The sequence below is a fragment of the Silurus aristotelis genome, assembly GCF_946808225.1.
Source record: "Silurus aristotelis genome assembly, chromosome: 28".
Classification (NCBI taxonomy): domain Eukaryota; kingdom Metazoa; phylum Chordata; class Actinopteri; order Siluriformes; family Siluridae; genus Silurus; species Silurus aristotelis.
The window spans coordinates 633,846-652,230 of NC_139601.1; the positions used below are offsets into that span (position 1 = coordinate 633,846).

Sequence of the window (18,385 nt, forward strand, 5' to 3'; positions counted from 1 at the left end):
TTCTGTTTCTTTCTATTCAGGGGCCAGCAGCCCCTTTATTATCCTTCTCTACAACACTCTCCCTCCACCAATCCACTCCACTCCACTCCCATCTCATCTCATTCCACCCTTTGGAACCATCACATGTCTCCGAGAGGTTCAGCCGGGAATTGAACCGGCAACCTCAGAACCCAGAGGCGAGGCTCAACCAACTGAGCCACACGGTCTCACATGACTACCTGTTCTCATAACACTTTTCACTTTAGGTTTTTGGCTTCATACTGCTGAAACGAGCAAAAAGGTGGATTTGAACCTGCAATCTTCAGCACCAGAGACCATGACACTAACCCCTGCACCATCTCAGGGCAGAGCTGAACACTGCTTATAGTACTTGTGACTTTACCCACCCACTAATCTGCTCTGTCACTTTGCTGTTAGGCTCCACCCACCAGCCTAACAAACACCCCACCCACAGCCTCTCCCACAGAGGGCACAGAAAACACTAGAGACGTCACTAATTCTGTTCCACAACCTTCTACTTCTTATCAGGTTCAGCTCCTGCTTCAAACCAAGAGCACGGAGTCAGCAAATTCATTCAGTTTCTTATAAGGAGCAGGTGTGCTGGAGTTAATGGGTTTGTGGTAGGAGCTTTCTGGTAGCTCTGACTGAGAAATTGGTTTGGAGCAGAAGGTTTCGGAACTCTGGAATTAGTGGTGGAAAGAGGGTTTATGAGAACCCAAAATGAAAAGCCATTGTAACACCCTTTGTTTAGATTACTATGTTTTAGGGAACCTCAAAAACTAGAAACTCATTCTGGCCTTTATTCTGAAAATTTAGTTGATAAACACTGAGCTACAGAACAAAACACTAAGAAGCTTCACATCAGACTTCACATCAGGTCTCCAGAACTAAAATAAATTAATAAACTGATGGAGTATCACCTGGGAGCCTTTTGCCTAATCGATATTTATCTTTCTCGCAGTCTGAAAGTGTGGTTGCTTGTTCAACTCTGCCCTTGTGTACAGTGTGTGAAGGAGGTGGAGGTGAAAACTCTTCATAAATATTTCAGCTCTGTTACGTTTATTATCTTAAATAAATATACAGAGATAAAAAGCATTGGGTTTAAATAGACTTTATTTTCACATCAGCTTTTACTGTTAAAAACACAGAAATATTACACAATTACAAACAAATGTCAAATAAAAAATATGAAAATCAAACTGAGTTAGAAAAAGTACAATATAAAAAGATTGAGATGAAATCAGTCACCGTCACATTGATCGGTTGATTACCGGTTTTAGAGAATTACCTTGTGGTATAAAGAGAGAGGAATAAAGATCTGTTAGTGTTTCTTTTCACTTAGATAAATGTGTGTGTATGTGTGTGTGTGTGGGAAATGTTTATGACACCTGCTCTAATTATCATCTCATTTATACTTTCACTGTCTGGCCGCTGATGGAAAATCGTAACAGTAAACACACACACACACACACACACACACACACACACACACACACACACACACACACACACACACACACACACACACTCTGATGTGAGAACAGATAAGATAAATAAGTAAAATGGTATTTATAAATGTGTATAATTCGCTGGAGTGTGTGTGATTTGTGTTTCTCCCTCGTTTGGTAAAGGTAATACAGCGCACAACAGCCAAGAGAAAACAGAGGAGAAAAAAACAATGAAAGCGGAAGAGGAGAAAAATCCATGCTGGGAAAAGTGAAGGATTATCCACTGTGCAGCATGAGGATGAGTGGAGGAATAGAGGGAGGAGGAGGAGGGGAGAGTTTACTTAATCTGTGGTTCATTCTATATAAGTTACATCAGGAAATGAAATCACTGATTGTTTTAGTAAATAAATAGAAAATGTATTTTTTTGTGCAGCTCAGTGTAAACTGAGACTAACGTGTGAAATGTTTGACACATTGATAATCACTTGCTTATGTGATGTGATGTTAAACTGCAGCTTCAGAACAGAGGAGTTCCCACTTCTTTGTGGTTTCTTAGTAACACGCAACAGGAAAAAATCTGCAAAATTACTTTCCTTATTAACTGTAACAGAGGGAACAGAGAGAAAGAGATAGAGATAGAGAGAGAGAGATAGAGAGAGGGAATGAATAAGTGTTTATAGCTGCTATGATGTAAGCAATGACAGTAAGTAGCTCCTCTGAGTCTGTTGTAATTATGACAGTTGTACTGGTGGGTAATTCACTATGGTATCAAGAGAAATAAAACACCTGCATGCAGTACAGTTTCAGGAGAGTACTTAAACATGTTAATCACACTGAATATTATCTTAACAGCAATGCATGGATGATGCCATCAGCTCTCGTGTGAATAATCTCATACTGTCATTTGTTATAATCTGATTGATGATAAGAAAGGATCATCTGTCCATCTTTACAGAGCCTCCTCCTGCAAACTATCTATTTAGATGTGTGTGTATGTATATGTATATATATATATATATATATATATATATATATATATATATATATATATATATATATGTGTGTGTGTGTTTATATATATATAACATAGTTCAGATTTTTTTTTATGAATATTAAATATGTATAAGTGAATGTGTTGTAAACTCTGTACTTGTCAGTGGAGGTTCAGTGTGTGTTTGTGTACACTCTGGTCATCAGTATGCTCTCTGTCTGTTCTGTGTAATGAGGTTGGTAAGTGTTTAGCATGCGAGTGGAGGTCAGTCACCTTGATTACGCTCGTCAGCATCCGCTCAGATAAAACACGCCTTGGCTCATTGATCGCGTTCATCGATCCGCCATTACATCGTTCACTGACGCACAGATTAGAAACTAGTGCTCTGATTAGAACGACTTCATTACATGTACATGCCAGTACTGTGGTGTGTGTGTTTGACTGTATCTCTCTTTACCTCTGCGTGTGTGTGTGTGTGTGTGTGTGTGTAGGTGGTCCAGATGCCAGTGGAACACTGTGAGCAGTACAGCCGGTGTGAGGAGTGTTTAAGCTCAGAAGATCCACACTGTGGCTGGTGTGTCCTCCACAACAAGTGAGTCTGTCTACATATATATATACAGTGAGGAAAATAAGTATTTGAACACCCTGCTATTTTGCAAGTTCTCCCACTTAGAAATCATGGAGGGGTCTGAAATTGTCATCGTAGGTGCATGTCCACTGTGAGAGACATAATCTAAAAAAAAAAAAATCCAGAAATCACAATATATGATTTTTAAACTATTTATTTGTATGATACAGCTGCAAATAAGTATTTGAACACCTGTCTATCAGCTAGAATTCTGACCCTCAAAGACCTGTTAGTCTGCCTTTAAAATGTCCACCTCCACTACATTTATTATCCTAAATTAAATGCACCTGTTTGAGGTCATTAGCTGCATAAAGACACCTGTCCACCCCATACAATCAGTAAGAATCCAACTACTAACATGGCCAAGACCGAAGAGCTGTCCAAAGACACTAAAGACAAAATTGTACACCTCCACAAGGCTGGAAAGGGCTACGGGGAAATTGCCAAGCAGCTTGGTGAAAAAAGGTCCACTGTTGGAGCAATCATTAGAAAATGGAAGTAGCCAAACATTACTGTCAATCGCCCTCGGACTGGGGCTCCATGCAAGATCTCACCTTGTGGGGTCTCAATGATCCTAAGGAAGGTGAGAAATCAGCCCAGAACTACACGGGAGAAGCTGGTCAATGACCTGAAAAGAGCTGGGACCACCGTTTCCAAGGTTACTGTTGGTAATACACTAAGACGTCATGGTTTGAAATCATGCATGGCACGGAAGTTTCCCCTGCTTAAACCAGCACATGTCCAGGCACGTCTTAAGTTTGCCAATGACCATTTGGATGATCCAGAGGAGTCATGGGAGAAAGTCATGTGGTCAGATGAGACCAAAATAGAACTTTTGGGTCATAATTCCACTAAACATGTTTGGAGGAAGAAGAATGATAAATACTATCCCAAGAACACGATCCCTACTTTGAAGCATGGGGGTGGTAGCATCAAGCTTTGGGGGTGTTTTTGTGCACATGGGACAGGGCAAATGCACTGTATTAAGGAGAGGATGACCGGGGCCATGTATTGCCATGTATAACCCCCTTCCCCCAGTTAGAGCATTGAAGATGGGTCGAGGCTGGGTCTTCCAACATGACAATGACCTGAAGCACACAGCCAGGATAACCAAGGAGTGGCTCTGTAAGAAGCATATCAAGGTTCTGGCGTGGCCTAGCCAGTCTCCAGACCTAAACCCAATAAAGAATCTTTGGAGGGAGCTCAAACTCCGTGTTTCTCAGCGACAGGCCAGAAACCTGACTGATCTAGAGAAGATCTGTGTGGAGGAGTGGGCCAAAATCCCTCGGGAAGTGTGTGCAAACCTGGTGAAAAACTACAGGAAACGTTTGACCTCTGTAATTGCAAACAAAGGCTCCTGTACCAAATATTAACATTGACTTCCTCAGGTGTTCAAATACTTATTTGCAGCTGTATCATACAAATAAATAGTTAAAAAATCATACATTGTGATTTCTGGATTTTTTTTTTTAATTATGTCTCTCACAGTGGACATGCACCTACGATGACAATTTCAGACCCCTCCATGATTTCTAAGTGGGAGAACTTGCAAAATAACAGTGTGTTCAAATACTTATTTTCCTCACTGTATATATACACAGACACACACACACACACACACACACACACACACATACATACTTATTAGAAGAGCATACACACATGATACTGAAGGAGTAATGAGAAACAGGTGTGACTAATTAACTGCCATGGAAACCAAGAAAGAGAACAGAAGGCACAGACCATATAAGGAAGGAGAATAGGAGAACAGGACAGCTGGAGTGCAGTGAGTCGACAGAGATGGCAGCCTGGTAGACTTGAGTGTGTTTGAAGAAATTATTTTTAAAAACCTGTCAGAAAAACATCTGTGGAGTTCAGTCAGAGAACACACCTCATCTCAGAAAAACTTCTGACTGAACATCACCCGCAGATAGAACTGCAGAGAAATCAGCAAGCTAATTACATGTATTACCAAACACACACACACACACACACACACACACACACACACACACACACACACACACACACACACAGAGTGTTCCACAGTCCTGTCTTCCTCTGATGATTCTCTCTGGGTTTTTTCATGATGTCACTGTGATTCTTCAACTGTTTGTTTACTACTTTACCAATGTTCCTCTGATGCTTGTCTGGCATTTACTCAGAGTCACATGTAAACATTTCCTCATCAGTTCCCCTTCATCTCTCTGCTCCTGGATCAGACACATCAGACTGCTCAGGGAGAGAGAACACTGTCTGATGGTCAACACAACAAATCCATCATCTGGGATCAGATGATGGCAGCAGGGCTGAGTAAAGCATAAGAATAACAGTGAGAGAAATGATAACAAAAACATAACAAACCTGAGGACTCAAATGAAGTAGTGTGGGTTCTGATGATGATGGTGATGAAACCGTTGCTCGAGGTTTCACTTGTTCCATCTGTAATCATATAATACAATGAAATAAAACCGAATGTAAAATGTAAACATCATCTCAATAAAAAAACTAAGCACATTATAACACCTCAATCAGCACGATGTAATAATTATAACACCTCAATCAGCACGATGTAATAATTATAACACCTCGACCACGATGTAATAATTATAACACCTCGACCACGATGTAATAATTATAACACCTCGACCACGATGTAATAATTATAACACCTCAATACCACGATGTAATAATTATAACACCTCAATCAGCACGATGTAATAATTATAACACCTCAATACCACGATGTAATAATTATAACACCTCAATACCACGATGTAATAATTATAACACCTCAATCAGCACGATGTAATAATTATAACACCTCAATACCACGATGTAATAATTATAACACCTCGACCACGATGTAATAATTATAACACCTCAATCAGCACGATGTAATAATTATAACACCTCAATACCACGATGTAATAATTATAACACCTCAATACCACGATGTAATAATTATAACACCTCAATACCACGATGTAATAATTATAACACCTCAATCAGCACGATGTAATAATTATAACACCTCAATACCACGATGTAATAATTATAACACCTCAATCAGCACGATGTAATAATTATAACACCTCAATCAGCACGATGTAATAATTATAACACTTTAATACCACGATGTAATAATTATAACACCTCGACCACGATGTAATAATTATAACACCTCGACCACGATGTAATAATTATAACACCTCGACCACGATGTAATAATTATAACACCTCGACCACGATGTAATAATTATAACACCTCGACCACGATGTAATAATTATAACACCTCGACCACGATGTAATAATTATAACACCTCGACCACGATGTAATAATTATAACACCTCAATACCACGATGTAATAATTATAACACCTCAATCAGCACGATGTAATAATTATAACACCTCAATCAGCACGATGTAATAATTATAACACCTCAATACCACGATGTAATAATTATAACACCTCAATACCACGATGTAATAATTATAACACCTCAATCAGCACGATGTAATAATTATAACACCTCAATCAGCACGATGTAATAATTATAACACCTCGACCACGATGTAATAATTATAACACCTCAATACCACGATGTAATAATTATAACACCTCAATCAGCACGATGTAATAATTATAACACCTCAATACCACGATGTAATAATTATAACACCTCAATACCACGATGTAATAATTATAACACCTCAATACCACGATGTAATAATTATAACACCTCAATACCACGATGTAATAATTATAACACCTCAATCAGCACGATGTAATAATTATAACACCTCAATACCACGATGTAATAATTATAACACCTCAATACCACGATGTAATAATTATAACACCTCAATCAGCACGATGTAATAATTATAACACCTCAATACCACGATGTAATAATTATAACACCTCAATACCACGATGTAATAATTATAACACCTCAATCAGCACGATGTAATAATTATAACACCTCAATCAGCACGATGTAATAATTATAACACTTTAATACCACGATGTAATAATTATAACACTTTAATACCACGATGTAATAATTATAACACCTCGACCACGATGTAATAATTATAACACCTCGACCACGATGTAATAATTATAACACCTCGACCACGATGTAATAATTATAACACCTCGACCACGATGTAATAATTATAACACCTCGACCACGATGTAATAATTATAACACCTCGACCACGATGTAATAATTATAACACCTCGACCACGATGTAATAATTATAACACCTCGACCACGATGTAATAATTATAACACCTCAATACCACGATGTAATAATTATAACACCTCAATCAGCACAATGTAATAATTATAACACCTCAATACCACGATGTAATAATTATAACACCTCAATACCACGATGTAATAATTATAACACCTCAATACCATGATGTAATAATTATAACACCTTAATCAGCTGTGAAAAGCTAAATTTACTTCAAACAGAAACAGATATAAGTATTCTGATCTACTCAGTCATGAACTACTCTAATCAGATTTATCATGAATTTCCTCATCATAACTCTGTAACACACACACACACACACACACACACACACACACACACACACACACACACACACACACACACAGTTATTCATCTATGATGATCCAAAGGTGAGCAGCAGCAGGTTTATTAAAGTCACAATCCTTTAATGTTTTTACTCAGTAATGGAGATGCACTTCAGGGAGCTTTAGATGACGTCTCTTTCTCCTTCTCTGTCTTTCTCTCTTTCTAATCTATTTCTAGTTTGTGTCTCATATCGGTTTCAGTGACAAATAAATTGTATTGTTTCTATTTTACACTCTCTCACTCGTGTCTGTTAAAAAAAATTTTTCTCCAAATCTTTCAGCCAGTTTAACATTTTATATAGTTCCTGGTTCCTGAGACTCTGTTTATATGATGTAATAATTACACTTCAGTTTATGTTTGTGTGTGTGTGTGTGTGTGTGTGTGTGTGTGTTTGAGCAAGAGAGAGAGAGCAAAAGAGAGCGAGATCTGGTTAGTGGTACAGGTGGGAACCATGGCAACCACTCACCCAGCTATGCTATAATTTGATGGCTTTGAGACTTCCAATGCGAGAATGACACTGAGCTGAGAGCACACACACATACTCTCTCTCTCCTGTCTCTCAGGTGTGTGAGACGGGACCGGTGCGAGCGCTCAGACGAACCTTTCCGATTCGCTAGTGAGATTGGGCGCTGTGTAAAAGTCTCCGCCCACCCGGACAGCATTGCTATGTCGGAGCACGCCGTCCCTGTGAGTCCACACGTCACCGTACTGTTACATCACCATCACATCATCACTCACTAGATACTATTCCCTCGCTCTTCAACACCGCTATATATCTGTGTACATTCACACAGACACATTTTAATCAAATAAAGTGAAACTGATGGATTTTCTATTACAATCTGAACTAATTCAACACAAATATTTATTTTTCAGAGAGCTCATGTTATTAAACAATTTGTACTAAATAACTGTAGCATTTACTGACTACTTTTATTATTATTTTTATTATTACCACTGTAGCTGCTGCTGAAGGTCAGTAATGTTCCTGACCTTTTTGCTGGAGTTACTTGTTCCTTTGGGAGCCTGGCGGAGGTTGAAGGTCACATTAGTGGGAACAACATCATGTGTCTGTCTCCAACCGCCCAGGACGTCCCTCTGATCCCTGCTGACCGAGGTGAGAGATAGAAGATCAGTGAAACAGTGTTTTTCAGATAAACTTCATGTGGATGTATCTCGGTCTCTCTATCTATTACATACACACTATTCTTCTTTCTTTTCTGTTTGATTCTCTCTCTCTCTCTCTCTCTTAGACTGGTCAGGTGTGGAGTTAAAGGTTGTTTCCAAGGAGACAGGTCACATGGTGGTGAGCACAGAGGTGAAGTTCTACAACTGCAGCACACACACCATGTAAGTGTTTCTGCTCCAAAACTATTTTCTTTATGCTCATAATGTTCTACAAGCTGTTCCCTGGGACACACTGATAAATGAACTTGTGTGTGTGTGTGTGTGTGTGTGTGTGTGTGTAGGTGTTTGTCATGTGTGAGCAGTGCTTTCCAGTGTCATTGGTGTAAATACAGAAACACCTGCACACATGACCCTAACAGCTGCTCCTTCCTCGAGGGACATGTCAACTCATCAGAGGTACTTTCTTTCTCACTCACTCACTCACTCACTCACTCACTCACTCACTCACTCACTCACACACACTCACTCACACTCACTCACACACACACACACACACACACACACACACACACACACACACACACACACACACACACACACACAGTAACCTAAATAAAACTTGCATTAGGGTGACTGAACAGTGTGTGAGTGTCGTGTATGTTGTGTATCTTAAGGATATACCTGTGCCTGATGTTGCTGACCTTAGCTCTATGTGTGTGTGTGTGTGTGTGTGTGTGTGTGTGTGTGTGTGTCTTTTGGTAGTTGTGTCCTCAGCTGGTGCACAGGGGGGAGCTGGTGATTGCAGCAGGAGACGTAAAGCCCATCACACTAAAGGCCCGCAACCTTCCACAGCCTCAGTCTGGTCAGAGAGGATACGAGTGTGTGTTCAACATCCAAGGAGTAACACACAGAGTGACCGCTCTGCGCTTCAACAGCACCAGTGTACAGTGTCAGAACCGCTCGGTTAGAGAACACACACACACACACACACACACACACACACACACACACACACACACACACACACACACACACACACCATCAAAACACACTCATACACCAACACAACACACACACTTATACACCAACACAACACACACACTTATACACCAACATAACACACACACTTATACACCAACACACACAAACATAACACACACACTTATACACCAACACAATACACACACACTTATACACCAACACAATACACACACACTTATGCACCAACACAACACACACACTCCCTTTTAAATCTGATTCCTCTCATGGTTTTTTCCTCATAACATCTAAGGGCCATGGCTGCTCATCAGGGATAAATACACATTGCTTACCTTAACTCTATACGCTAAAGAAATAAACTTTACTTGACATACACACACACACACTTATACACCAACACAACACAACACACACTTATACACCAACACGACACAATACACACACACATACATACACCAACACATACACCAATACAACACACAACCTAAAAGAACTGCATTCAGTGTACCATCATTAACCTAAAGGTATTATATTCTCCATCACTTACTCTATTTCTCTATAACTTTCTATATCTTTCTGTCTATCACTTTCTCCATCTTTCTGTCTGTTACTCGCTCCATCTCTCTGTCTCACTGCAGTATGTGTATGAGGGGATGAAAGTCAATGAGTTGGCAGTCGATCTGTCCATTGTGTGGAACAACAACTTCACCATTGACAATCCTGAGAGAATTAAAGGTAATAAAACTCTCACACCTCATGCAAACACACACAGACACACAAACACACACACACACACACACACACACACACGCATATTGCAAATATATGTACAGTAGACAGACAGTTTCCCAAACACTCTAACATGGCATTTGAATGTGTGTGTGTGTTCCACAGTGCACCTGTATAAGTGCAGCGCTCAGAGAGAGAGCTGTGGTGTGTGTCTGAAGGCCGAGCGGAGGTTCTCTTGTGGTTGGTGTGTGAGTGAGGGTCGCTGTACGCTTCGTAAACACTGCACTTCACCTGGAGCATCTCACAACACACACTGGCTCGGACCAAACCAACACCACAAGTGTACACACCCCCGCATCACTGAGGTCAGTGCATGCTCCAATTAGCCCTAATTATCACTCATACACTGTTTGTGTCCAAAGGAGACAATAAACACCGACTACCTACCAATCGAACACTTTCAAACAGCAGCTAACAGTTATTTATTTTTTTTTATTCCATTCATTGTTATTGGGTTAAATGGGAAGTGCTGTAATTTACACATGTTCCTTAATAGTAACAAAACTGCAATCAAAAAAGTAAGAGATCAGCAAAATGATTCAGTAAAGAATTTCGGCCAGTTTTTTCTCCATGAACACAATTTAAATAGAATCTCTGGACCACTGATTACCAATAAACTCAGTATCCTGTGAGATTAGTCAGAGTTTAACACCTGGTTAACTTTCACTCTCCTGATGTTTTATTGCTTGAACACAGACTCGCCAAAAATGTTCTAACTTGAAGAGTGATCATTTAAATTTGCAACTTTGTATTTTTCATCTCAAAATATTTATTTATTTTTAACAGAATAACTTTGATGAATAACTCTAATGGCTTGTTTTAGCCCCACCTACTGGAACTGCCCACTTCGCTTCACTTGTTTGCTTTGGCAGAGAAACACACTGCAAGAATCACACAATTGAATCTGAACACTGTTCTAGTCATCCATTTGGTTGTGTTCTTTCAATGGAAGGGGCATACACTCTCTCTCCTCTGACAATCACAGTGAAATCAACCAATCACTAGTGTATGTGGAAGAGAGGATCCGCTGTGGCGACCCCTAATGGGAGCAGCTGAAAAAAGAAGAGGACAGGTGTATGTGGAAGAGAGAGCACTTCTGAAATAACACAGCATTACAAAAAGTGCAGTTGTCTTTCGTCACATGGATTTAAATTTGGTAGCTTCTTAGAGGAAATCTCAGTAAATTAATTATGTATGATAGTAAATGGTAAATGTTATACACACACACACACACACACACACACACACACACACACACACACACACACACACACACACACACACACCATTACAGATACGGGAATTGAAGTGTGCAGTTATGCAAATGAGGGTAGTTCATTAGGATATGCGAGATAAAAAAAATGCTGAGCACAGACACGGTCACTGAGACAAACTGCAGTAATTACAGTGTGTGGTGTGATTACAGTGTATATACATTTGGGCTTATTATATTTTAATTACTCGGGGTCCTTCAAAACATTTCTCTTTTATTCTCCTATCACACTCTCTTGTTTCTGCAGCTCATTTGCACTTCCTCCAGAACGCCTTTACATAACCTGCATTATCCACCAGAACTCTTTAATGCTCTCTCTCTCTCTCTCTCTCTCTCTCTCTCTCTCTCTCTCTCTCTCTCTCTCTCTCTCTCTCTCTCTCTTGTGTGTGTGTGTGTGTGTTTTACATAACAATCCCTACCACACCCCCTCAAAAGTTTCCCATAATCCTCTTTACCTCTGCACCTGTGCTGTAATTAAATGGAATGTAAATGTTGGATATAAAGAGTGCTGCTGTACAGAGCCACATGAGATGTGTAGGTGCTCAGGCAGTGTTCTGTAGATCAGACCCACAGGTCTAACAGTTTTTAGGTTCAGTTTAAAGTCAAGGTTAAATGCATTTTCAGACTGCATGTGGATGGTATCAGGATTAGATCTTGGTTGAGGTTAGGGTTAGAACCCTAGGGTTAGAACACACTTCATTTGGCTTTAGGCTCAGCTTATAGTTTAGTACAGTGCCTAAAAAAGTTCTGGGGCGTACAAATGGGACATTTTAATTTCTAACTGCAGAACTTGTGTAAGAAGAAGAACAGGAGAGAGGATGTGATTAGATTGTTTAATGGTTCAGGGTTGTTTTGGAGCAGGGAAGGTTGCAGACTTTTTGGAAAGTGAAGGGAACCAACATGGCTCCCGTTCTACACTTTAACACCATGCAGGAACCGACTTCACCGTACAACAAGACGACGAAGCATACAAAGCGTACGTCTGAGTATTGTAAGCGTTATTTAGAAAGAAAACGGTCGTCTGGAGTTTAGTATCAGCTTGAGAAATCTGATTGTTCAGGAGTTGATAATGAGAAAGATGAATAAAAGAGAGTGAATGATGGAGACAGTGTGCTGAGATTAGTTAGTGTGTGTTTGGATGTCTGGTGGTCAGGGTGAATTTGGCAGAGTGTGTAGCTCCACCTGAGAGCGAGACAGTGAGCCAAAACTGATGAGCTGCTCACAACATCAAAGCAGTGTGAGACTTTTGAAGTGAACCTGGTGTTTCTGTGCAACACCCCCCCCCCCCCCCCAACATCATCAAATTAACTTCTTCTCCACTGCTGCAGTCTGAATCCAACCCCAGTATAAAGGCATAAAAAAAACATAGAAAAATCATAACGTTTGGTTTCTTCTTTCAAAAAAGGTTTATATTAACCCCTTTTTTATTCAAATGCCCCAGAAAGAAAATATTTTCTTTCACTTTTCTTACTTTTACTCTCTTCATAGGTGTCTCCTCTGTCTGGACCTCCACATGGAGGGACCATGGTGACAATCCGGGGAGTAAACCTTGGCATGTCTTTGTCTGAGCTGCAGGGGCGAGTGGAGGTGGCCGGGGTTCCGTGTCACACCCGATCTGAGGGTTACATCACTGCAGAACAGTGAGACAATCTCTCTTTCTCTCTCACACACACACACACACACACACACACACCATGTTTTATGCACATATTGAAAATATGAACATCGGGAAAATATCTTCAGAAGAAATCCCAAATACAGATCACAGAAGTGTCTGGGAGTGAGACAGAGTGAGACAGACGGCTCAGGGCAGTGAAATCTCTTTAATTGGAATTCTCTGCAGGCTGCTGCGACCAACATAGGAGTCATTTGTTACCTCTGTGTGTGTGTTGGTGTGTGTGTGTGTGCTATAATCCAATTGGGCCACAGCAGGACTCATTTGTAATGGAAGCAGGAAATTGGGTGTTTTTCTTGGTTTGTGAGGGTGTGTCACAGTGCTAGAATGAGTAAAGGTGAGGATGTCACTGTGTCTCTCTCACACACACACACACACACACACACACACACACACACACACACACACAGAGTAGCGAGTGTGATGGAAACAGGGAAGTACGTAATCAGTGTGCGGAGACGCAGATCCCGGCAGCTCAATCAAACCAATTGACATTCACTTATTTATACACACACTGAGTGGCAGCCATGATTCCCGATTCACTGATTACGTGCGCGCGCGCACACACACACACACCTGTGTACTTACTCTCCTCACACTTGCTGTTCAGCTTTTCCCTCTTTTCAGTGTGAAGTGTTTCTCATCTCAGACTGTATTATCATGTATTTCTGTAGAAAAGAATATCACTCAGCTGTTAAATTCCAACTCTGACTCTAATATTTTCCTCTTAATGAGTTTAAAAAGTGAAATCAGCAGGATCGTGTTCCAAATATAAACTTACCAAAGCTGATAAAACGCCTCTTGAGTGTCACAGCAGAAATGTGTACAGCCACCCGAGAGACTCCTGCTGTGTCCCAAGTCACCATCCACCTAAACACTATACGGTTTAACATACGTGTCCCACATACGCTATACAGATGCTTCTTTACTATTCTGTTACCAGAAAGTGGAGGCACACATTTAGTCCCCATTTGCTCTTATAATAAGTTCCACCCTCCAGGGAAGATGTTCCACTGGATTTTGTGGAGATTCGTGCAGCTACATGTGTGTTAGTAAAGTCAGGTACTGATGCAGGTGAGAAGATGAGGAGTCCTGGGGTGCAGCCAGTGTTCACATTTATCCCAAAGGTGTTCAGTAGGGTTGGAGTTTTATAGCAGGAGTCAATACTTTTGGCCATACAGTGTATTATTAGCTCACTGACATGCTCTGTATAGATCAGAAGTCAGGAAAACTACAATGGACTGCAGATGGACAGATCCTGTTCGGTAAAGAAAAAAAGCGGATTCTAATGTTCTAACGGCTGTTACGATCAACAGCTGCGCTTCGGGTCACACCAAGTGGAACCGTGGAGGCGCCGCGTTTCTCTGTCTATAAAAATATTTTATACAAATTTCAAATGTCTCATTTATGCCTTCATCACTCAATCGAAAGTTTACTCTTTTTTATTCACTAAGAGTTGGCTGTAATTATGTAGTTTTTTGCAGAGCAGGAGATGTGAAGGAAAATGAAAGGGTGATATGAATATGAATATGAATGTGATCTTTATTTTTCTGATTAGTGATGTTTTTTTTTTTTTAAACATCTATAATTTGGTGCTCATTAAGGCCTCATTTACACTTTTTATTAACACGTATTTGGATGTAAATATCTTGAGTTTGTCTGCACTCTGCCTCGTGGTTTGATCTGAGTTTTTCCCTGTGCAATATGCTAATTAGCTAATTAACTCAGTACACAATCTAGGGAGGAATAAAAGCACCTAAGTGGCAGTAGAGTAAAACTCTTGCTGCTACATCTGATCTAAGTGTAGACACTTTATAACCTTTAACCCCTCGCTGTTGGGGCACATGGGAGTCTTTGTGGTTTATTTTTGGCCAGAGTGGAGTGAGGGAATTCAGCTGGAGGTGATTTCACATCACATCCTGTCCTCGTTCCTCCTCCCCTCTGTCTGTCAGGAGACATATAAATCATCCTGAGGATGTTATGAAGCTGTAAATACCACAGTGTCTTTTTTTCCTTTTTGGCATTGGTGGAAAAAAAAATATATCTTGACGATGACATACAATATATGGCCAGAAGTATTGGGACACCCAACCTCTTCCATCCATGTGTGGTCCTTCCCCCAACTCTTAGCATGAGTGATTAATTAATAATTGCAGTCTATAAGAGAAATGCGAAGGGTTAGCATAATTAGTTAATTCATTTAAATAAATGCGTAATACTGCGTAAAACAAATGTTGGTTACAGAAGTTCTTTTTATAGAGCTGTTTATTTATTATAGACACATAAACAGGAAATGCTGTTCATGTAGATTCTGCCTTTGTGTGTGTGTGTGTGTTTAAATTGCTTTTAGCCATAATAATTTTCTACTTAATAGTGTAATCAGTGAGAATGTAATACACTCTTAATGCAGTTGATATGTGTGTGTCTGTGTGTGCGTGTGTGTATCATTCCCAGTTATTGACCCACAGGTCTTCTGATCAGTGAGAGCTCCCTCACTGTTGCCATGGAGATTGAGATGGTGTGTAAGGGAGGAAATGTTTGTGTGTTTCTGTGTGTGTGTGTGTGTGTGTGTGTGTGTGTGTGAAAGAGAGAGAGAGAGAGAGAGAGTAATGGAGGTAATAAGAGAAAGCTATAGGGAAGTTGAGAAAAATGGCTGTGTTTATGAGCATGGAAGAGTGCACATGCTGGATGATGTGTGTGTGTGTGTGTGTGTGTGTGTGTGCAGGCTGGTGTGTGAGATGGATTCAGCACCGCTGGGAAGTTCTCCTGGGCCGGTTCAGCTGTGTGTGGCAGAATGCAGGCCAGAACTAAGCACTCACTCCTCTCAGCTCTACACATTTGTGGTATGTCACGTTCCCTCTCACTCATAAGTACTCTGTTACACACACACACACACACACACACACACACACTTTGTATTTTCTATTGTCTATATAACTGGTCCATTACACACAGTGTAGCAGATGTTTATACTCACATGGTGGTGCATTGTTATTTCTACACACTCTGTGTGTGCATGTGTGTCCCAGAACCCGAGTGTGTTGGCACTGACCCCGACCCGAGGGCCCGTTTCTGGAGGAACCAGGGTGACCATACTGGGTCAGGACCTGAGCGCGGGCAGCAGCGTGAACGTTCGCTTTGGAAACAACACCTGTGAGTTTTATAGGTGAGTGTTAACTGGAGCTGCACTGTGAAATTTATGTCATTATCAACATCATCCTCATCCCCACCTCCCTGAAACTCCAGGGACTCCTCAATACTGAGAGTGTTTAATATAAATATAAAAAATATAAATGTTACTGATGTACTGGTTACCAAGGACATGAACAAAAATACAAAATAAAATTAATTTGATTTGAAAAACAAAACAAAGCACAAACACAGTGTTAAAAGCTCTGAGAAAAATAAAGCCTGGATTTTAAACATCAGAAATCACATGCATTCATTTTGCGCTTTCACTTTGCCCCAAAACTGATACTTTCCATGCAGCTGAAATTAAATTATAACAAGCAACATATCTGTCTTTCTGTCTGTCTCTCTGTCTGTCTCTCTGTGTGTGTGTGTGTGTGTGTGTGTGTGTGTGTGTGCAGTCGGAGTGCCACAGAGATCGTGTGTGTCTCAGCCCCCTCTCTTTACAGCGAGGGCTCGGTGCTGGTTCTTGTTAGAGTGGATCGGGCCGAACTCAACACCAAGCTGAGCTTCGAGTACATTGAAGATCCAACGGTGCAGAGTGTCGAACCTGAATGGAGCATATCCAGGTACACACACACACAATTATTATTATTTCTCCTATTTAAAGTGATCATTGTAAATACAAATCAAACTAATAAACACGATAGTGAAGAGGGCATGACTGAGTCGAGATGCTTTTCTGAAGAGGGTCTGTTTTTAGTTGTATTTATGACACATTGTTCTGCATAGATGCTCACTGATGAATCATTTTTGGTCACATGCAGCGTGTGAGTGATGGAGAACCAGCAGGGACACGGAACTCCCGAGTGTGTTCATGCCTACAAACAGTAAAAGAATGGAAATAAAATTGATCTTTAATAAACTTTTGAACCCCAGTACATTTGAAGGGGTGGTGAGGCAGAAAGAGTGAGAGAGAGAGAGAGAGAGAGAGAGAGAGAGAGAGAGAGATCTGTCTCTCTCCATGCTTGCGCTCTCTCTCTCTCTCTCTCTCTCTCTCTCTCTCTCTCTCTCTCTCTTTCTCTCCTCATCCGTCTCTCTGTCACTTACATAAGGTGAAGCATTAAAGGCATGGTAAAAGTCAAAAGTCTCGCTCGCTCAGGCTGAAATGTAATTCAGGGTTGATCCTTATCTCTCACTCAGCCGCTTTCCAAAGCCACTTTAATAATCAAAAAGCACTCACGTTAAAACGTATCATTAATTAATGCACCATTAATTCATTGCCTCTGTAGTGACTCTGTAGTAAAGACATGCCCCCCACAGCCTTTATCCTCCTCCCCTTCTCCCTCTCCTCCTCCTCAATTTCATCTGCACTTAAATCCTTCTCCAAACATTAAAGGAATTTCAGCACAATTTCTCTGTTGATTTGCCCCTAAAACCCTTGAAACCCCTAAACCATGGAGCCATGGACCGCCATTAGTACATCACTACCCTCTCAGGAGGAGAGGAACTGCCCCGACCCCTGCATTATGATTGGCTAGTGGACTGAGAGAGTATGATTGGAGAATTAATTGCACATCTCTTACACTCTTAAGCTTCTCAATTTCCGGTGTGGTTGCTATGGCAACGTCTCAAATGTCAGATAAAAGTAGGCCTGATTAGATTTTTTTTCTTGTTTGGTTTGCAGTCTGGTGTGTGCGTGTGTG

General features: G+C 40.5%; 1 protein-coding gene and 1 long non-coding RNA gene across 11 annotated transcripts in view; one reads left to right on the forward strand and one right to left on the reverse strand.

Annotated features, from left to right (window-relative positions):
• LOC310721760 (plexin-A2-like) overlaps window positions 1-18,385 on the forward strand; it is an 89,426-nt gene that overhangs the window by 56,917 nt on the left and 14,124 nt on the right. For all 8 annotated transcript variants that reach the window (XM_083533704.1, XM_083533703.1, XM_083533702.1 and 5 more), the window contains 12 exons: window positions 2,931-3,031; window positions 8,250-8,373; window positions 8,650-8,803; window positions 8,940-9,036; window positions 9,156-9,270; window positions 9,577-9,777; window positions 10,452-10,548; window positions 10,708-10,907; window positions 13,364-13,515; window positions 16,276-16,393; window positions 16,580-16,716; window positions 17,141-17,308. In XM_083533704.1, the coding sequence (XP_083389830.1) occupies window positions 2,931-3,031; window positions 8,250-8,373; window positions 8,650-8,803; window positions 8,940-9,036; window positions 9,156-9,270; window positions 9,577-9,777; window positions 10,452-10,548; window positions 10,708-10,907; window positions 13,364-13,515; window positions 16,276-16,393; window positions 16,580-16,716; window positions 17,141-17,308 (1,664 nt within the window). The remainder of the gene's footprint in view (window positions 1-2,930; window positions 3,032-8,249; window positions 8,374-8,649; window positions 8,804-8,939; window positions 9,037-9,155; window positions 9,271-9,576; window positions 9,778-10,451; window positions 10,549-10,707; window positions 10,908-13,363; window positions 13,516-16,275; window positions 16,394-16,579; window positions 16,717-17,140; window positions 17,309-18,385) is intronic.
• On the reverse strand, window positions 4,956-16,658 carry LOC310721798. 3 transcript variants are annotated; one of them, XR_014532191.1, is made up of 9 exons: window positions 16,528-16,658; window positions 14,332-16,425; window positions 14,135-14,218; window positions 13,347-13,535; window positions 10,361-10,533; window positions 8,642-8,794; window positions 8,153-8,371; window positions 5,432-5,509; window positions 4,956-5,299 (listed from the first exon to the last, which is right to left on the reverse strand). It is a non-coding gene; the product is annotated as an uncharacterized lncRNA (long non-coding RNA). The 3 variants fall into 3 exon arrangements; XR_014532192.1 differs by lacking the exon at window positions 10,361-10,533 and having other exon boundaries at window positions 4,958-5,299; window positions 8,288-8,371; XR_014532190.1 differs by lacking the exon at window positions 10,361-10,533 and having other exon boundaries at window positions 4,956-5,509; window positions 8,288-8,371.